Here is a 21,517-nt window from a genome sequence, read left to right as displayed (position 1 = left end):
GCCCCTTTGACACGAGAACCAATCAGAGGACAGAATGATACAGCGCCGAATCTTCTCAGCGAATCACGGCGCTCCTTGTTGGGTGAGACGCTAGTATTCACATATACTGAGGCCCTTGTGCTGTCAGCAGGAAGGAAGGTATGGATACATTCTTATCGCACCGGCTTCATGAAGTAGTTGTTAAAGTCTCGGTTCGGGTTTGCCTTGAACCAGACCCCTAACCGAACCCGATAAAACCCATTGAAACAACACGTGTTGTCATTTGTTGACATTAAATTCTTCTTGTAGCCTGTAGTGCTCATTTATGTTATAGGATACTCTAGTCCTTTTTTCTTATTACTACGTATTACTACGGTTCTTGGTGGACTGTGTCGCTGTGTTAAAGTCTTGTCGTGCAGATGAGAGGTCCAGGTTTTGGTTGGGGTCGTCTGGCGTGGTCGTATTTTAGCTGACATCTAGCTGAATAGGACGAAACCACCAGACAGCCTGTGAATAGCTGTATTGTGGAGCGCTGGCTGGTGTGTGAACTGTGTTATGTGTGTGTGTGTGTGTGTGAAAGAGAATCTGCTCTGGTTCAAACCTATAGGCCTCTTCTACAGAGAGTCTTGGTAAACCTGCGTTGTTTCGATCCCTTTGGTAACTGAGCTTTTGTTTTTCCATGCTCGTCCGTCAGGGAGGGTCTTCATCATAGCAGCGTTCAGACTGACACGGTGTGTTGCCGTGTTGAGAAGTAAATTACCGGTGACAGCGAGCTGTCCTGTTGTTTATGGTCGCGCCTCGCTGTCAGCCCGCAGTGCCAGAGTCCCGTCATCTCTGCCGAGGATGCCGCAGACAAACAAATCCAGAAACGTCCCAGCGTGTGAGTCCTCAGGCTCAGTTCAAACAGGAGCCTCAGCAGAAGATATAGACCCGGTGTCCCGGGAGGAGAGCCAGGCTGCAGGGGACTCAGCAGCAGTGGGAGGAGGAGGAGAGGACAATGTTGGAGACAGCGAGATAATCAAGTCCCCCAGTGACCCCAAACAGTACAGGTAAAGCACACCTCTACTTGCACAAGTGAAATCAAGCTTTTGCACCAGCGATTCTCCTGAGTATTTAAATTATGCAGTGTAGTGTAGCTCTGTTGCATGATTTATCTCCTCTAGTTTGTACAAAGTACTTAACTATCAGTCTTTGTCATTAATATGATTTTTCGTGCAGCAATACATATGTGAGGATGCTATTTGCTCATATTCATGAGTTTAAAAGTGCTGAGAAAATGACCCAGATCCACTAACCCAGATCCAAGAATGATATGGAGCCTCCCTTCTAGCTGAAGCAGTACAGTATTGTTGTGCTTTAATGGGATGATTTCATGCTATAAGCACACACATCAGTGCCGGAAACCTCTGTGGAGCACACACACAGAGAAATTTTGCAATGGAAAAGCATAGGACTGGAGTCTCAAAGGGTATATGATGTAGTCTGCAAAGAGACCTTTGATTTAACAGCCTGTTCAAAGCAAGAAACAAACAAAGAAAGCTGTAAAACTCAGTGAAGCTGCGCTCTTACTCAAAACTCCCTGCGCTGTTTCACCTTTTGACTTCACTCCCCGCAGGTACATCGTGCTGGACAACGGCCTGCGTGCTCTGCTCATCTCAGACTACAGCGGCCCGGCAGCATCCGAAGACGAGGACTCAGAAGGAGAAGATGAAGGTGAAGAGGAAGAGGAAGACAGTGGGTCTGGAGATGAAACGGAGGACGAGTCTGAGGAGGATGACGACGATGATGAGAATGACAGTGATGGTGAAGATGATGACAATGAGGGGAAAAAGAAGAAAGGAAATGCAGAGAAACAGGTAGCACTAAGATGTTTTTAGATGTGGGTCTCAGAAAAGAGGAGAAAAAAGCTTCAGTCATGTTGAAACTAAAGACGTTTGTAGTAAAATCAAACATGCAGATGTTGTTTATGAAAAAGAGTTGTCAGCACAAACTGGAAAACCGGTTGGTAGTGCTGTTAAATAACACACCTGGACAACCCACTAAAACTCCCCTGCACTGTTTCCAATAGTTCCTACAAAAGATGTAAGACTTTTAAAAAACAGTCACAACTATGTTTCATTGTTAAGCAGTGGTTATAAGGCCTGGGCACTGTAGGGTTTTAGCAAACGGTGCTTAAACTGCAGTGAATAGTGTGTTTGTTGAGGACTATTTTCAGTCACAGATTTGGTTTGAGTATTTTAAGGCAGCAGGACGGTGTATGTAGGATTAACTAAAAATAAATCAGTATTTAAGGCACAGCAGGAACACATCACCCAGAGCAAAACTGAAAGTCTGTGGCACAGAGGAATAAGGAATTGCTTTTGGTTCTTTTATGGGATTTGTCGACAGTACGAAAAAACAAACAAACATTAGACTTATCCTTTAAGTGCACCGTCAGACTGACACATGACTTGGCGTGCTGTGTGTGTGTGTGTCAGTCTGCAGCAGCGCTGTGTGTTGGAGTGGGCAGCTTCAGTGACCCCAGTGACCTCCCCGGCCTCGCTCACTTTCTGGAACACAGTGAGTAGTCAACCAGAGAGGATCAAGTCAAGAAAAGGAAATTTTCATCTTTGCTTGGTCAAGGGTTTATTCTTCCACGGATACTCTCATATTGATTTCCATCACCTCTCAAGTCAATACATGTCGGTTTTATTTATATTGCCAAAATTCATGAATGATTAATTTGCCTCATAGTCTTGTTTAACATGAGACATCCCATACCCTTAGACTCTTTGCCTGGATTTGGACAAGGAAAAACACAGCAACAGTATTCAATGCATGTCAGTTATTTTGCTGTTTTAAATTATTTAATGTACCCTCTTTTTCTGAACCTGTTTTGTCTACTTCTACGCAACTTAATAATTTCTGACATTTCCCAAAATATCTTCCGCCAAGCAACAAAGAATGAGTAGGACCTTGTTGCATTGAGGTTTTTATCTGGTTCAGAAATAAAGCAAAAAGTTGCTCTCTTCTTCTGAAATGGAGCACATCTTCTGAATAGCATTCCAGCGTTTTGATGCTACTGTCAGTGCAGAAACTGTTATATCTATCTCCTCTACTGATACGACTCTTGAACATGTTCCTAAATGGTCCGTTTGAAAAGATAGCCGTACTCTTTCTTACATTCTGTCATCAAAGCTGTCACAAGATGTTAACAGCAACATTTAGAGATATCTATTACAGCTATATTGGAGAAAAATGTTCTATCAAATTCTGTTGCGGCTCAGCAGGAAACATAACTCCACGCTGTCTGTTTGGCCAGCTGTCCACATAAAAAGACAAACCACAAATGCAAGGCACATTACCAAGCAGCTGCTGTTGAGTTTTCCTTTATGTTATTTTATTTTTTGATTTACAACCAGTTCTCTGCCTCTCTCTCGCCCCGACTGTTTTTCCATGGTGTCCCAGTGGTGTTCATGGGCAGTGAGAAGTACCCCTCAGAGAATGGCTTCGATGCTTTCCTCAAGAAGCACGGTGGAAGCGACAACGCCTCCACCGACTGCGAGAGGACCGTCTTCCAGTTTGACGTCCAGAGGAAAAACTTCAAAGAGGCTCTTGACAGGTGCGAAAGGATCAGAGGTTCTTTTTTGCTTTTAAGAAGTGGACTCTCCACAACTATCATATGATGCTTATTATGATAAATCCAGACACAGACGTTTATTACATGCATACTAGAAGATGATAGCTTATTGGGCACTTTGTGACAAGGCATATTTTGAACAAGTGATCTACCAGATAATGTTGTACGCACCTTTAAAATTTTAATCGTCATTAAAATAACATTTTGTAATTTAGCGGTTTATTGTGTTGTTTTTAAGAAATGTAAAAGAATCGCTCCCCATTTCACATTGCTAGTAAACAGCATTTTAACCAAGTGTTATTGCATGTGTCAACCCTAATTTCATTCCATATCAACTCTTCTAATCTAAACAAGTGTGAGGCCGTTGATACAGTTGGTATTACGCTTTTTTTTAAAAATTATACCTAATTGTATGCTTTATTTTGATAACAGTAGAAGAAGAATTACGATATTTTAAAACCTGGGCCTTATGTTTACATATTTTGGATTGTAAATGATCCTGTAGATCAGTTAGGTAGAATCTTCTCTCTTCGGCTGGCCGCTGCGACGTGGCTGTAATGGCTTCAGTGTTATCCTTTGGGGCAACTCCCAACTGTCAGTGTTACATCCGCTGAAAGTGCTTGTTTTTGCCACTCACAGGCTGAGATCGGTACTCTAAGTGTCAGACAGCATTATGGGAAGGATCCCTACAGAGACGGTCCTTTTTGTTATGGAGAAAAATCCTTTTTGTTTAACCAGAAGCGCAGGTCTCCCTCGAGGAGAAGTCTCGCTGTGAAATCTCATGGAAGATGAGTTGTTGCCTCATCTAGATTGTTAAAATCAGCTAAATATTCAGCCACGACTTTGGAAATAAATTCTTGTAAGCAGTTCTTCTAAGTAAACTCCAAACTACTCTCCCCATCTCTGACTCACATTTACACCAACGTCTTCCTGCAGCAACTTGCCTCTCGTCACATTTCAGAGATGAACTTGTCCTTGAGCAAGATCATCCACTGCAACAATTCCCGAAACTTTTACTGTCTTAATACAGTGGGGAAAGCGCTTTTGCCTGTCAAAATAATGAATTATTGAAGTGCGATTTGAAAACTGTTCCCATTCATGCCACAGAATCTGAAGAGTTCCAGGATATTACAGACAAACATTACAGGCTCAATCAGCCTCCCACCACTCTTCTGTTGTCTGCAGTCTACATCTGAATGTCCCAGTCTCACCTGTGTCCTTTTTCACAGGCTGTTATTTGCCTCCCCCCCCCAACCGATTATAGTCTGTCTGTCCTGTCAACTTCTTAGGTGGGCTCAGTTCTTCATCTGCCCCCTGATGATCCGAGACGCCATCGATAGGGAGGTAGAGGCCGTCGACAGCGGTGAGTCTCTGTGCCTCAATCCCCCGTGCTGAGAAGTTAAATTTCAACTGTTGTACTTAAAGTTAAACATTTCATGGGCTGCATTATCGAATTGAGTTCTCCTCATGCGGCTCTTTTGCACACTGGTGATCACCGTCTTGTCTTAAGTTTTTCTATCTCTCCTTCTGTCTTTTAGAGTACCAGCTGGCTAAGCCGTCGGACTCCCACAGGAAGGAGATGCTGTTTGGCAGCTTGGCCAAACCTGGGCACCCTATGGGCAAGTTCTGCTGGGGTGAGTTGGTAAACACAACCGCTGGGACGCCTAATACACGCAGGGCCTCCTTGGGGTACGTGAAATAATAGCAAACAGGAGCGCTGAGACAGATGTTAAGTGTCCTTTTTTCTTGCTGATATCCCTGCCTTTGTAGATCATTTTTTTACAGTGTTTTATAGTAGCGCTGAATTGACTGCTGACTTGTGACAAACACCAGGGAATGCAGAGACGCTGAAGCAGGAACCAAAGAGGAAGAAGATCAATGTTTATAAGCGACTGAGAGCATTTTGGAAGAAACACTACTCTGCCCACTATATGACTCTGGCTGTGCAGTCAAAAGGTCAGAAAAATCTGTTTTCTTTAATTATACATCAAGAACCAGCCTGTTAATATATTGACAGAAATTAAATCGATTTCTGTAATGTCATACAAATGAGTTGGTTAATTGAAAAAAAACAACAAAAAACAAATCTTAAGTTAAATCGATCATTAGTCGCAGCTCTGATAACGATCCATCCATGTTCAGCCAACTGTGGTCAGTTATTCTTCAATCAATTCAAATTTCGATATTTCTCAAAACAGCCTCAGATACAAAATGTCCGACATGTTTATTCAGGCTTTCACAGCAAAACATTACACGGATAATTTACTACCGTGTACAAGTAAAATAATGACTCGTGTTGGCATTTGTGCTGAAAGTCGTCCTTATAAATGAGCTGAATTATTTGCCTTCTGTTTTCCTGTTGAAACCTCCAGTGCTACTTAACATCTTCAATTGCTCTTCAGCTAGAGAGTCAAACCTTGGTAAAGTGATGCAAAAGGAGTTGATTTCCTGATCCGCTCAAACGGCAAAGATGTAATGCTACCACCTTTTCACTTGGAAAACAAAACATTTGACTACTAATTGGGAAATATGAAGTTAAAATTTGTCTCTTGACAAGGTATTTAACTGCAGTCATTTTGATGGGCAGGCCATTTTAAAACAGGGTTAACTCACTTTGGTTGCTTTGGGGCTGTAAACACAATGTTGACATATCACCTTATGTAGCTGAGACATCCAGTGTACATGGAACAAGACTCATTTGGAGTCTTATTTTTGCCCCCCCCCCCCCCCCCCCCCAAATTAATATCCAAGTCCAGTGTTCACTCTGCTTCTTACTTTTTGGTCTCCACCAACTCCTGAGGTAAATATCTGACTGTTTAGCTGCTAAATTGCTCCATTATGTTCACCGACTGGCTAGCTTTGTCTGATGTTTTGTGCTGAGCAGCATATGTGCAATTCTTTTTTTTTTAGCTTTTCTACCAGAATCAAGGTGGTTGAGACCCCATGAGCCAATGAGCTAACCGACTAAAACGCTCTGTAGGCCTGAGGAGAATTCTCTGTGGGTTTTTCATATTAGCAGATTACTTTCACGCTACGTTTGATCCATTGTTGATTTAGAAAGTTTAGCTTTAAGCTGACATTTTTAACATTTACTCCTGCTTGATTTCGCGACGCCTGTGGTGGGTACCTGTGTGTTTCGAGAACACGTTCAGACGCATCCAAACTACACAAGTATTGATTTCTATAGGCAGAAAGCTGAGCAGCTTCTTCTCCCATTTACAGGACAGTCAAACAAAGTGGGCTGAAAAGATTCACCGTGCCATGCTGTTTTATGAAAAAATAAATTCAAGTAACCGGACTTTTTTACATCATGCTGTGAGCATTCAATTACGATCTGATCTCACACGGCGCGCCAGGCAGGAGTACTTTTCCTCAGGCGAAGAATGCTTGCTGGAAGAAAAGTGTTCTTGTGTCCTGAACGTGACCTGATGTGAGACGGATCCTTACCTCGTATTGATACTGCTCTTACTGTAGGACAGGGCTCGGTGAACAGGCAGGTTTTCATCAGTGAGATAAAGTAATCATGCTGAAAAACATGCATGCATCTTTATCTATTAATCCCACATGGGAAAGAGGGATTCTTCCACTGAATGGTTATTGCAGAAAAAATGACCATAAGTAGTATTAAAATGTGTGTAAACAAAAAGGGCTGCCCCACCACCAATATTAAAACAGGACAGGAACCTCCTAATATTCCCAAATATGTTTTTTTTTCTTTCTTTGTTTCTCACTTATATGAGCGGGGCTAACAGTAAGCCCAGTTATGAGTTTTCAACCAGAATTATTGAGTTGCACTCAAAGTCTAATTCATCCTCCCTCACTCGGTCTGTCCTTTAGAGAAGCTGGACACTCTGGAGGAGTGGGTGAGAGAGATCTTCAGCGAGGTGCCTAACAAGTGAGTTTTGGAGAAGTGGCTCTCAGTCACTGTGATGAGGTGCTGGTGTTATGTAGATTGAGACTGAATATCCTTTCGAGTCTCTGCTCAAATGTAAATGTCAAGCCTCCCTCCGTCTCATTCTCGGCTCTTTTTGCCTCTCAGACAGGACACCTGAAAGGGACTGTTTCTCCCTAAAATGAGTTAAATTAGTGCTTTCTTACATGTTTGCTTCAGGAGTTACTGCAGCAGGATTTTTTTGTTTTTGTTTTTTTTTTTTAATAAAATAAACATACATATCACTGTTAGTTCAAAACCACATAACCTCCAGCCTTTAATTCGATCATTTAAATTATGTAACCCTGCCATTTTCATTTTTATAGACATTTTTAGAAATCACTGCAGTTACACAGCAACACTTGTATTATTTGTTGTTTTCTTGACCAACATTACATTTTTACAGTCATGAAGAAGGATCCTGGTGGGTTTTGGACGTGTTCAGTGGCATGTGGTGACATTAAGGGGTTGTTTAATTGATAGAGTATCATCACTCTTGCTTCCCATAATTCTGTTTTTGTGTCTACAGTGATCTACCCAAGCCAGATTTCTCTGATATGCTGGATCCCTTTGATACATCGGCTTTTAACAAGCTCTACAGAGGTACTGATCAATCTCACTGTGCACCTCTGAAAACTGAACACATCTGGTGTACTCTGGTGGTTCTGTAGAGCAGTGCTTCTCAAACACTGAATAAATAAATCTGAGGAGTTTCATCTGTTCTTGTGCTTTACTTCATAATTTCGCCTCCTCAGGCCTCAAAAAGGCATTCAAAAAGAGCAACATGGGATGGAAGAAATAATTTTGGTTGAACCTGAGCTTACAGTGTCTCAACATACACAAGCGAATGAGATGTTGTGGTGTCTCAGCTTTATTTTAACGGATCACAAGCCAAAAGTATTGAGGAAATGCATCACGGAGTTTCCCTCACTGTGTGCCTGTGTGTTTGCAGTCGTCCCTGTTAGGAAAGTTCATGCTTTAAATATCACGTGGGCCCTTCCTCCTCAGGAGAAATACTACAGGTGAGCTCCATACAGCAGATACGCAGTACATATACACACAAATGCAGAATTAGACATAGCAGACCATCTTTTTTTTCCCCCACATGTCTCTGTCTCCTTTCTCCTGCGAGAGCCTCTTCGTATAAACATAGACTTAGACCAGCCAAGAGATGCCCTGCTTTGCCCTGATTGTAGAGGGATTGCATCAATGTTTTTTGTTTCTCCTTTTCATGTTCTTCCCTCCTCTTTTCAGAGTGAAGCCTCTCCACTACATCTCTTGGCTGATTGGTCATGAAGGCACAGGAAGCATCCTCTCACTGCTCAGGAAGAAGTGAGTGTTATCGCCTCTGTCTGTTTATTTTTCTGATTCGAGGGCACTCCAATCCCCAATTAAAAGGTCTTCAATTTGCTGGGTATACATGAGCTTTTTGAAGCTTTGAACGAGTCCTGAGTGTTGGAGGCCAATCCTCAATATATACACTTTGCCAGCCCACTTGACGATGTGATTCATACTTTCTCATCCCTGGATGTGTTTGTACGAGAGCATTTCAGCCTCTTGTTGCTAAGTGGCAAAGTGATTCGCCAAACCCCGTGTAGTCCCACAGTACCAAGAGCTCATCCAAGAGTCCCTTTACCATCAGCACCACTTGGAGCATTTGATAGAATATTCCTATTTACTGTGTGCGCTGTTTCCAATTGTTGATAAATGACGACAGTGAAATTTGAGCGTGCTCGGTCTCAATTCCCAGTCGAAACAAACTGCTGCAGCAGTAAAGTGGTTGTTTTTTATTGAGTTCAGACAATCATTACGTCAGGGGCCGAGAGACTACTTTGAAATTGGGCCATTTTTGTCGCCCCTCGGTGAAATTGAAAAATGGTCTGTCTTCCTGTGTGTCCATAAGGGCTGTGCTAGTCATGGTCATATGGGTACATTCTTTATTTTGTTATGGGAGGGGGGGGGGGCATCATTGTGGTGATGTCAATATTCTGACTTGTTGGCATAGTGACGTCTTGCCATGACAACAAGAATCTTCCAAAAAGGGAAACAACTTCAGTAGCGTGGAAGTGGTTTAGTCCCAAAAGATCAGATGTACAACAAACCACAGAGATGTGAAAGAAGGGCAGGAAGCACTAAAAGGAGGCAAACCTATTTCACCACATCAAGCAGAAGCACCCAGCTGAGGGTGAGGAGAGCACAGCAGATATCGTGAGCTCTAAACCAGAAATATTTCTCAGTATTTTGTCATTATCACAGAAATACCCTGTAAGGTTGTGAAATCACTTCAGGGTCATATCGCCCAGCCCTCGCATCCATCTCACACAGACACATAGTGGTTTGACCACTACTGATTAGATGCCTTGAAGTTGAAAGGATCATACCAGAGTTTTTGCAGTTTTTAGTCCATTTACCACACAACAGAAGAACTTTTTCTGTGTATTTTTTCCCCACTGCTGGCTTCAGTTCATTTCAGTGCAGCGTGAAAACTTTCCGAGATTCAAAACTCGCTCGGCGTCATCCATCACAGTCAACATCGTTTCTACATGTTTGGCAATGCAGTGCTGCCTTTTCAAACCAACCTTTGCCTTTCAGTCCATCATCTCACCGCCAGAACATTTCTTCATACAGATAAAAGCAGACGTGATGTTGGCTGTGACGGATTACTCCAGTCCGAGAAGATTTCAAATGTGCTGTTCTGAGTTGCTTTTCATTTTTAAATGAATCAAAAGATGCATGCAGGGCAGCATGAATGCATAACAGAATTATACATGTTATTTCTCCATTCTGTGTGTGTGTGCATGCGTGCGTAGGTGCTGGGCTCTGGCTTTGTTTGGAGGAAACAGTGAAAGTGGCTTTGACCAAAACAGCACCTACTCTATCTTCTCCATCTCCATCACCCTCACTGATGAAGGTTTCCAAAACTTCTGCAAGGTAAAGAAAATATCTCACTTTTTACTTTCCTTGTCTTTATTCTTCTTTTATATTTGGATACATGGAAACACTGCAGCTCTGGCCTGAACAGAAAATAAGGTTTACACATTCATCTCCAGTTCATTCATCCTAAATTATTTGTCAGATGGTAGAGAGCATCGCTGTTTTTCTTGTAAGTTAGTCTAGATGGTGCAGACACTGGAATCTTGGCTGTATGTTCAGCAGATGCTGGTAACAGTGTAAGGTAGATGTACCCTGCATGGACTCAGCTGGCTTCTTTGTCTTGTTTTTTATTAATACAACGGGTCATTTCAAGGAAGCGGTCTGTGTTATCAGTTGCTATGACAATGCTTCTGTTAAACAGGGAGGAAGTCGGCTATTATTCAACAGGAGGACTGTTTTCTAATCTGAAGTACTTATGTGAATAGATGTTTCAAGTCAACAAACTCGCATTTATTTCTGCAGTATAAATGCTGCAGTGGCCTTGAGGATGTTGTGATCAAGGGCTCTTCATCGCTCATTTTTTCTTCTGGAGAGGATGAACCTGGAGTTGTTTGAATCACAGGGCTCTACTTTTCTGACTTGGGAGAAAAACATGGTCAAATGTGGCCTGCACAGTGCTCTGAGGAAGTGGCATATCTGTGGTATTATGTCAGCTGGAGGTGTGTGGCACACCTGAGGCTCACTTGCTACCAGGATGACAACTTAAAGTTTTCGGTAATGTGATGAACATAGCAGGTGGGTTATAAATGTACCTGCTCTTCTTACAGTACTTATGAGAGGGATATAATAATCCGGGGACCCTTTTGAAAGGCGGAGAAACTGCACGAGAGCACTTTTGCTTCTATGTCGTCGAAAGTTAGTTGAAAATTTGAATAAAAATATTGCTGAAAAAACAAATCCTCATAAACAAAGAAATGCACAACAAGAAAAGATCAGAAGTTTTAAAACGTCTGGTTTTCTTTGTAATCATTTGTTCTGGTTTGTATGTTTTAATGTTTCTAATAGATTTTTGCACCTCTTGAATTCTAAACCTTCAGCCCCTTAAAGAAATAGTTCATCACTTTCTTGTCAAGCGTCCGACGAGTAGATTGATGCCACTTTGATGTCCGCACAAATTTGTCTCTGCGGCGTGCACCTGTTGCATCCATGGCAACTATTTTGCCATACTTCTCCTCCGACACACCGCTTGGTCGACATTGACGACCCTGTTGTTCACAGTTAATAATTAGTACTCTTTATTCACAAGCGGAGGCGACGTTCTCATTTACATGTTTGAATTCCTAAAAGGCAGCGAATAAAGACGCACATTACTTTCTGCTTAGTATTTAAATGAAGACACATTTTAAAATAATTATCATAGCTTGTTTTAATGACTGTAATCACATAACAATAGTCAGTGGCATTGGCAGCCTGTGCTTCGCATCAGTGTAATTGGTATGGTTTATAAAACTTAACAGTGTGTTTCATTTAACCCCCATCATTATTGGCAAAAAAAGAGGCATTTCAAAGTAATTTTACCAACAAAATGGACTTTTTAATGATTCTTTTAAAAAGCTGAAGGACGTTTGAGTTACAGCATGTAATTCCTGTGTGGTTGTGGTCTTTCACAGGTGACTCATCTGGTGTTCCAGTACCTGAAGATGCTGCAGACGCTCGGACCCCAGAAAAGGCACCGTCACACACAAATGCAGCCTCACTGAACAACAAACACACACACACACACACACACACACACACACACACACACACACACAGATGCATAGAAAAAAAAAACATTCAAACAGAGCCTCTGAATTCAGTCTGTCTCTCTCTTTGGTAAATTGTAGCCAGGGGGTAGTTAATACTCCTTTATACTGGATATTGACAAGTTAATGTGATGTGTGTGTTTGGTTGGGTGTTTGTTCATGTTTTGATTTATAGATTTGTTGTTTTTGCTATGTTCCCTAATCTGTCTTAAGGAGCGTGGATGTTGTGACATCTGAGCTTCTGTTTGGGATGAAAAAAAGTAATATATCAGTCTGTTTGTTCATGCATTCAGAATATATGAGGAGATTCAGAAGATTGAAGCGAACGAGTTTCACTATCAAGAGCAAGTAAGAATCCAAATATTTGTGTGCAGCTACGTTAGATTCAGCTTAACATTGTGTTTTTAGTGCTGAGGACAATTTCCTCTTTGTCAGATTGACCCCATAGAGTACGTCGAGGACATCTGTGAGAACATGCAGCTGTTCCCTAAAGAAGACTTCCTGACAGGAGATCAGCTGATGTTTGAGTTCAACCCAGAAGTAAGTAGTTCAGTAGCTCAGGGAGTAAACCAGTTCAGGCTTTTTATTCTGAAACGCAATATTTCCTTTTTGTTTTTTTTTTAGATGAAGAAACGGGTCACTTGAAAAGTGGAAATATCTAGTTATATTTATTCTGTCAATATGCGATTGATTTTATAGCTTTATATAACAGAAATGTATTTGCTAGAGCTGTTTACTCTGTCTTTGATTGGTGGATGTTATTTTTGCGTCAAATGTTGTGGTCTAATTGTGGCTTTGCATATTTCCTCTGATGACTCTCAGCTCTGTTCAGTTTTGCTGTCTCTTATGGTGATTGACAGCCAAAATTGTTCTCACATAAACAAGTAATTTAGAACAAAGATTAAAAAAAAAAGAAAGAAAAGAAAAAGCAACAACTTTGCTCTTGTTGCTGAAAAGTTGACTTTATTTGCTTGTGTGTGTTTGTGTGTGTGTGTGTGTGTGTGTAGGTGATCAGTGCAGCTTTGTCCCTCCTCACCCCAGAGAAAGCCAACCTGATGCTGTTGTCACCGGAACATGAGGGCCAGTGTCCCCTCAGGGAGAAGTGGTTTGGCACACAATACAGCATGGAGGGTGTGTGTCTGTGTGTGTGTGTGTGTTTATTTGTTTGCTCTCAGTGTAAGAGCTCCTTCCCACAATGTAGGCATTCAGTGAATACATTGTCTTTTTCCTCTTGTGTGGTGATATTCAGCCTGATATAATGCAGGCAGCCAGTAGTAGAACCACCAGCATTTATCTCTGTCTCTTTAGGTGCAAAACAATACTGTTGGAACAGCATTTAAATGCAAAAAATAAACAAATAAGAATACCAAGATTTAATTTTTGTGAATTGAATCTAAACCGCATGTATTTCTTGCATGCTAACAGATGTTTTGCCTTCATGCAGACATACAGCAGGAGTGGATGGAGCAGTGGACGGGGAACCTGGAGCTGAACAGTGACCTCCACCTTCCTGCCGAAAACAAGTTCATCGGTGGGTGAATAAACATCATGTGTTTGGCACTGCGGCCAAGAAAGGGGTTTGTGGGCCAGCAAGTATCTGAAAAGTGTCCGATACGATGATCAGAAGTTAGACTTGCTCCAGCGGTTTGTAATTTTGCCCTCCGCTCATCCATCCAGCAAAAACAGTAATCGGATATATTGACCAAAGAGGAGCAGTGCATTTCGGTCAGCGGATTCTGTCATCTATAAAACTCAATCCAAACCTAATACCGTGTTTATTTCTCAAGAAGATGAGGAGTGATTTCAATATTGCGTATGCTGTACAGTGATTTTAATCCTGTCCTGATTTAATATGTGTTTTGTTTTGTTTTGTTTTTTGTTACTTGCTGCTCGCTAATTTAAATTCAGTCCAGAGAAACACTTTGCAATTTGAGGCATTTCACTTTTTTTTTTTTTTTTTTTTTTTTTTTTTTTTTTATTGTCCCAAATTATAAAGTTAATATGTTCCCTTAGCTTAGCTTAACAGTTTGACAGTTAACACGGGTCAGCTCTTACAACAAAAGGAAAAAGTCTTTGGTGATTCTGCCTTTGCTGGTCAACATGATGGTTTTAGATACCACTGCCTTTGTTGAAAGTGTACCCTAATCAACACTCAGAGAGACATTCGGGTCATTTGAAACTGTCTGTGTTAATAATTGAATCACAGAATAAACACTAAAGAAAACACATCAAATCTAAAAACCCGTCAAAACCTGTTGCCTACATTTCGCCCAATGCAACTCCACTCATCTTTGTGTGTTTTGCTAATAGTGGCTAATGATCCTTCAAGCCACCAGTCTCAAGCAGAGTTGGAGAGACTACATATACCACTGCACATGCAGGGGTACTGCCCAAAACCGTAAATAAGCTTTGGCATAAATCGGTGCACCCTTCCTCTCTTTTAGAAATAATAATCAACCCACCGGTAATGAAGGTGACATCATTTTCTTGTATCACAGAACCAGCTTGTGTAATGTGCCAGAGGTGAAAATGCCTTCCAGAACAGGAGCCGTTATCACATTAATAGCCCCAATCCTTCATCATATCAAACAATTCCAGTTACCTTTGCAGATTGTGTTGACTGGGCTAATTGCTTCACATTAATTAAAGTTCAAGGTCAAGATTTGAACTCAAACCTCACAAATGAGGCTCATCTGGTCTAATTCTGACCACACCGTTAAGAGCTGATGCATTTTGGCATTGTGGTCTGTTTTATAAAGTTTGGAAGGCAACGGCACCACAGTGCCAAATCGGAGAACTTATGCATCTTCACTTATTGGCCCAAGGGTTATTGAATCATTCATTTATGGGGGAGTAGGGGTGACATTTTTAACAGTTTTGAAAACTACCTGCCTGTTTGTCCCAAACTGGAGGTACTAACTTGCTGAAGCTCACACATTATTTATGAGATTGTACCATGTAGAATTATGTTTTATTGTTTATGTGCATTTGTTCAGCCACTGACTTCACCCTGAAGCCTTCTGACTGTCCAGACACCGAGTTCCCCGTCCGGATAGCCGACAGCGACAGGGGCTGCCTGTGGTACAAGAAGGACAACAAATTCAAAATCCCTAAAGGTGAAATATGGGGGAATGTGTGTGCACCTGTAGTCTGTGCATTATTTAGCATGCAAGATGTTTCCATAAAGTCTTTTAATATCATTAGGGTGGTGTTGACACTCGCTTGTCCTTTTTTCCCGCTGCAGCCTACATCAGATTCCACATAATCTCTCCTGTAATCCAGCAGTCTGCTAAGAAGTGAGTTCAGGCTCAAGTATGACCTTGTGAAAGCAGTGTTTGTTTTTGCTGCAACACTGATTAATGTCTTTCTTTTCTGCCATCCCTCACTCCTCTGTTCTGTTTCTTTTTCCCTCTTATAATTTCATCCCCTTTTCATCACTCAACTCCTCCTCTTTGCTTCCTCCTTACCTTTTGTCATTCCCCACATCATTTTACGTTGGTTTTATCCTTCCACTTTTTCATTTTCTCTCTCTCCTGCAACTCATCCTTTCCTTCACTGCTCCTCTATGGCTCTTCCTTATTCTACTTTCCTCCTTTCTTTTTCCTGCTCTTCTCCTCCAGTGTGGTCTTGTTTGACCTTCTGGTCAACATCCTGGGCCACAACCTTGCAGAGCCGGCCTATGAGGCTGAAGTGGCCCAGCTAGAATATAAACTGGTTGCAGGTGAACACGGCCTGGTCATTAAGGTCAAAGGATTTAACCACAAACTGCCTGTGAGTGAATGCAAAACACACCAACACACTTGATTAGCAAACTGTATTTCTGGAAACTTGGTGTTCAGTTGTACATTATGAAAGAGATGCAGTATTTCATAGTGGTACATATCCTTAATGTGCACCAGAGAGCTGTATATGTGCTAGACAAAGCCTTAAAAGGTTTAGACTTTTTTTCCCCAGTGGCTACATGTATATAAAGGATGTTAGATAGAAATCTTGTGCTGTACATTGGGTGGAATAAATGCACCATTTGGTATTTGCCACAACCTGGCAACCAAACATTATGATGATAAGAAAAGCTTTTAGGAAATGGTTTGACATTTAAGTAAACATATTTCTTAGTTTTCTTGCTGTGAGTCTGATGAAAAGATTGATGCCACTCTTAGCTGGAGCTAGCAGACAACTAGCTTAGCTTAGCATAACGACTGTAAACGGGGGGAAACAACTAGCCTGACTGTGAAAAGGTGACAAAATCTAACTACCGGCACCTCTAAAACCCACATTCTCATTTGTTTAATTACCACAAAAACAGTTGATGTTGATGATGCTTCTAATTTGATTCTTGGCAGGAAAGTGGATACATATAATTCATAAAATGTAGAACTTTTCCCTTAAGAAGTCATTTCTATGCAACTACTCTTGCTGCTCAGTTTTTAAAGCACTTTTAAACAGATGATCAGTAAAAAAATTGCCCAGCTGCACATAGGTGATGTGACATATTTATTCTAGACAGAGACACATGCAGATGTGTTTTCATTGTCTTCGTGCATGATGATGACTGTTATTCTGTCTGCCTTTCTCTTCCTGTCTCTCTTTAGCTGCTATTCCACCTGATCATTGACCACCTGGTTGATTTCTCTGCCTCCCCTGATGTCTTCAGCATGTTCGCAGAACAGCTCAAGAAAACCTACTTCAACATCCTCATTAAACCTGAGAAACTCAGCAAGTGAGTTGTTTACCTCTTGTTTTTGTTTTTGTTTTGTTTTTTTTCTTTTCCTCTGACATTTACATCTTACTCTCTGACTCATCTTTGAGTCTGTAATGCCTTCTAGTGGTGAAATGTGACATAGCCCTGAATGGAAAAACCTCCTGTTCTTGCTGCCCCCCACCCTCTCGCCTCCCCTCTTTCTCAGGGATGTGCGTTTGCTGATCCTGGAGAACTCTCGCTGGTCCATGGTGGAGAAGTATCAGGCTCTGACGGCCGGTCTGACCAATGAGGAGCTGATGGAGTTCTGCCAGAAATTCAAGGCCGAGCTGTACGCTGAAGGACTGGTTCAGGGCAACTTCAGCAGCGCTGTAAGTGGACGACAGGCGGCACTCAGACAAGCAGATTGATTAGCAACAAAATTAGCTTATTAGTTAATGAATCGCTTAATGTTCATGCGTGTACTTGCATCAGTTGATTCTGAGTGTACTTGACATTGTTCTGATGTTTGTCTTTTCCTGTCTGTATCCTCTCTGTCTCTCTTATCTCTACCTGTTCATTAAGCTTTATTGTGTTTTCTCCCCAGGAGTCAAAACAGTTCCTGCAGTATGTCACAGAGTAAGTCTGCTATTAGACTGAATTCACTCCCTAATGACAACACCAGCACCATACAATCAAATGGATTTGTTTGCCGCCAAGCGCAGCAATTTGCATTTGCTTCAGTTGTTCAGTCCATCATTCCCCTTTAACCTTCTTCATTTGTATTTCATTTATACTTCATATTTATTTCCTTCTTTCAAACTTTCTCGCTCTGTTCCTTCTTCTTCCTCTCCTTACGTCCTTTTCTATTTTGTTCTCTGTGTCCTTTCCTTCCTCTTGCTCTGTTGTCCCTTTTTTTTGTAATCTCTGATAGAAAGCTGCAGTTCTCCAAGCTGCCAGCAGAGGTGCCGGTGATGTTCAGAGTAGTGGAGCTTCCTCTCAAGCACCTCATCTGTAAGGTCAAATCACTCAATAAGGGAGATGCCAACTCTGAGGTCACCGTTTACTACCAGGTACCACATCTGGAGCACATCAGCTCTTCTGGCCGTTAGCATGAGTTATTTTATGCACATTATTTCACTTTTTGTTATCTAGTCTGGCCCCAAAGCCTTGAGGGAACACACACTGATGGAACTGATGGTGGTGAGTGCTGATGTATTTTGTTTGCTTTCCTCCACCAAGTCTGTCATTCTTCCATCCTCCACTGAGTCATTGTTGTCTTTCAGATGCACATGGAGGAGCCCTGCTTTGACTTCCTCCGGACCAAAGAGACTCTGGGGTGAGTGCGTGTTGACACTGGGCCAAAATAAAAAATCGGTGTAGATTTTTTAGAGAAAACTTTTGTCATATTTTACCTCACCCACAGTGATAAGTCATTTATTTACTGTTAATTTTATTTGTTTATGTTGTGTCTTTAAAAAATAGCAAATTCTCTTTGTCTGTGTTCTTATTTCTCTTGTCTTTGGATGTAAATTGATATCTTTTCTGCATCAAGTATTTTCTGTGCAAACTGAATATGAACCTTTTTTGACTTCTTCCTACATGTCTCTGTCTTAACTGTGCATTATTATTATTATTATGCTTTCTGGAAGATGAAGCATATGCTGATCTTGTTAAGAAAGTGGTGGACTTTTGATGCACATGTGTGTGCATGCTAGTAATGTCTAAGCCTGTAGTTAGCTTGGAACAATTTGTTTCACCTTTATTCACAGTACAAATAGTCTCTCCTGTTAGATGCTCTATGATTAAATTCCAGGCTGGTTTTCTTCTAGACTGCAAAGCAGAGACAGTCGGGACAGGGGCAAAAAATAACTGTGGGCAAATGTAATGAACTTTTTCATGTTATTTTGATCTGTTGTTGTTTATCTGTTTCTGACATCTCCCATCTTTTTTTTTTCTTTTTCATGCATCCCTCCACAGGTACCATGTCTACCCCACCTGCAGAAACACCTCGGGCGTTCTGGGTTTCTCCGTCACCGTGGAAACACAAGCCACCAAGTTCAAGTGAGTCTGCAACACAAGCCTTTCAGCTGCCCAAAAGCAAGATATGATTTATCTTAACCGCTTTCCCAAAACCAAGGTGTGATTGATCTTACTGTTCACCCAGACACAAACTACAGTTTATCTATCAGGCCCTGGAAAGAGAAGCCAGAGAACATGATAAATGACTAAAGGAATCAAATGAAAACCCTATAGCCTATAATATATCTCTTACCTCTCATGAACTTTTCTCTCTCAGTACCGAGCTGGTAGAATTAAAGATTGAAGAGTTCTTGGCTTCATTTGGGGAGAAGCTCAATTCGCTGACTGAGGAGGCCTTTAATACTCAGGTCTGTGTGTGTGTGTGATTTTATTTTTTGTGTATTTGTGCTTTTGTTGTTGTTATGGAAAAGTTCCAGCAAATGCTGCATCACCACAATGTTTTAGAAATGTCAGAAGTTGTTTTTCAAGTTACTGTGGTGGATTAGCAACACATTTCGTGACCATGAAAGACCCAGGCACACGTCACGCACTGGAAGTCAGAACAGTGTGTAGAAACCCTGTGTACTAAATGTGTGTGTTATGTGCAGGTGACTGCTTTAGTGAAGCTGAAGGAGTGTGAGGACACACACCTCGGGGAGGAAGTGGACAGGAACTGGACCGAGGTGGTTACACAGCAGTATGTTTTTGACAGGCTCAACAGAGAGGTGAGGATAAAACAGACACACACACACACACATACACACATACATACACATACACACACACACATACATCATCAGACAGATGGACGAATGCTCACACATCGTGTTTATCCTTTAGGGGTAAGTCTAAATTTTTCCCTTACATGAAAAAACCTAACCTTAATCTACATTTAGACAAAAAAATACATGACAGTAATGTCTGTGTGTGTTGAGCTTTACAGTTTTGTAAGACAAGGTCAAACACCAGAAACAGACCTGAACCCTGGTGCTGTACGAAAGCGGGCTGTGCATACAGCCTTTCTGACAGCATCTTATGGCAGAGCTGACTTCAAATAAGACTAAATTATGTTAAATCATTTTATATACATAATAACACTGATATATTCTCATGTTTTTAAAAATCAGTTCTGATGGACATATGTAATGAATGTTTTATCCACCAGCAATAAAAACCTTTTCTGTCTGCCATTTGGCGGCTGTGTGATCCTTTTCTTTTTTTGCTAAAAATCACCTGTTGACACTTTTATCAAAAATGTTTGATCAGAGTGGAGAGTAAAGAAACTTTAGAGCGAAAAGAAGCTCTAAAGTTTGGTGATGACTCTCACTTCATCGATTCACTGATTCACTGTTAATGTAGCTTTAGTCTGTCAGAGAAAGCACACCTGCCATTCAGCCCTCCCTGAGGTTTCTCATCATCAGTGTTTCTGTGTGTTTAGATCGAGGCTCTGAAGCACATGACCAGGGCTGAGCTGATCTCCTGGTTCAAAGAGCATCGAGGAGAGAACGGCCGCAAACTCAGTGTGCACGTAAGCTTATGCCTTTTGCGTGTGTGTGAGTTTGTTTGTCAGTGAATGTTTAGCTTTTTCCACTTCCGTGTGCACGTAACAGCACACTGAATGTATCCATGTCTCCCAAAGGTGGTTGGATTTGGTGCTGAGGAGAATGACGAGGAGGCTGGTGCTAAAAAGCGAGACGGAGAAGAAGGCAAAGAGGAGGATTTAAGCGGGTCTACCTACGGCGAGGTGTCTAAGCTCACTTTCCTTCCCGCCTCACCCAAGATGGCGGGCTCGGTAGCCATCATGGACATTCCTGCTTTCACTAAAGGCCTGCCTCTCTTTCCTTATCACAAGATACTCGAATAACCCCAGACTGTGAGCCACACAGATGGCTGTGCTTTGCCTCTCGCTGAGCCACGTTCAGGGACTCAACAGCTCTGGTTCCTCTTTGGACAAAGATTCTGTGTGAGGGGCCCGGCTGTAGATTTTACCCACGCTGTGTGCTTAAGCAAAAAGATTGGAAGTGATCTAGTTTTTTTGGGTTGTTTTTTTTTTTTTTTAACAATCTATTCTGCTTTCTCGCGCTCCGTTATTTTACATGGTCAGACACTGAGACAGTGTGGAAGCGCTCAATCTATTTCTCTATCCCACACCGAAAATCTTTGAATCAAATTCTCATTTATTTGGTTCTCCGAGCTCAGCTGCTATTACAGCTCCAAATCTGACTTTTTCCACTGCTTGTGTGGGAGCCCAGACTGAGTTTAACGCCATGTAAGAAACACAAATCAACTGTGAAAACTGCCTAAATTCAGAGTCCTTTGAACTCCAGATGTGTGTGTTCGAGTGATTGCGTGCTGGTTTCCAAGCTGTGCTGTGCGCTACTCCTGTTAGCTGACCTGGCTCATGGTGTGAGACAAAAGAAATAAATCAGTGAGTGATGAGTGATTGAATGTAATTTGACTGCTTAAAACAAGCTTGAACGTATTACGTCGGTGAACATACACTCAGAGTAGTGAAATGTTTAGTCTGAAATTCCTTTTCATTGCATTTTCTTTAGCACAGTGGGAAGTGATTTATGTTCTCGCTGTTTTTTTTACATTTTTGACACGAC

The 21,517-nt window shown here is 41.6% G+C and overlaps 1 protein-coding gene across 2 annotated transcripts; it reads left to right on the top strand.

Annotated features, from left to right (window-relative positions):
* On the top strand, positions 1-21,351 carry LOC124071635 (nardilysin-like). Of its 2 annotated transcripts, none has more exons than XM_046412350.1 (32): positions 1-138; positions 674-1,028; positions 1,595-1,835; positions 2,457-2,538; positions 3,427-3,580; positions 4,888-4,961; positions 5,137-5,232; positions 5,432-5,554; positions 7,436-7,493; positions 8,059-8,132; positions 8,482-8,551; positions 8,784-8,861; positions 10,340-10,460; positions 12,074-12,132; positions 12,502-12,556; positions 12,644-12,748; positions 13,216-13,339; positions 13,653-13,739; positions 15,205-15,324; positions 15,453-15,504; positions 15,829-15,979; positions 16,801-16,928; positions 17,116-17,278; positions 17,494-17,525; positions 17,821-17,959; positions 18,042-18,089; positions 18,173-18,225; positions 18,867-18,950; positions 19,186-19,276; positions 19,517-19,633; positions 20,347-20,436; positions 20,548-21,351. In XM_046412350.1, exons 2-32 carry the CDS (start codon positions 823-825, stop codon positions 20,770-20,772), a joined length of 3,300 nt encoding a protein of 1,099 aa, XP_046268306.1. In that variant the 5' UTR covers positions 1-138; positions 674-822; the 3' UTR covers positions 20,773-21,351. The 2 variants fall into 2 exon arrangements, with proteins under 2 accessions (XP_046268306.1, XP_046268307.1); XM_046412351.1 differs by lacking the exon at positions 1-138 and adding an exon at positions 146-518.
* The last annotated feature ends 166 nt before the right edge of the window (positions 21,352-21,517 follow it).

Source organism: Scatophagus argus, chromosome 15 (assembly GCF_020382885.2).
Source record: "Scatophagus argus isolate fScaArg1 chromosome 15, fScaArg1.pri, whole genome shotgun sequence".
Lineage (NCBI taxonomy): Eukaryota > Metazoa > Chordata > Actinopteri > Scatophagidae > Scatophagus > Scatophagus argus.
The sequence above is the reverse complement of the archived record's forward strand: the minus strand, read 5'-3'. Positions and strand labels throughout refer to the sequence as shown.

Coding starts and splice junctions, on each gene's coding strand:
- LOC124071635 (XM_046412350.1), top strand. CDS start 823: ATGCCGCAGACAAACAAATCCAGAAACGTCCCAGCGTGTGAGTCCTCA. Junction 5,233..5,431: donor TATGGGCAAGTTCTGCTGGG/GTGAGTTGGTAA, acceptor GACAAACACCAG/GGAATGCAGAGACGCTGAAG. Junction 17,960..18,041: donor AGGTCACCGTTTACTACCAG/GTACCACATCTG, acceptor TTTGTTATCTAG/TCTGGCCCCAAAGCCTTGAG.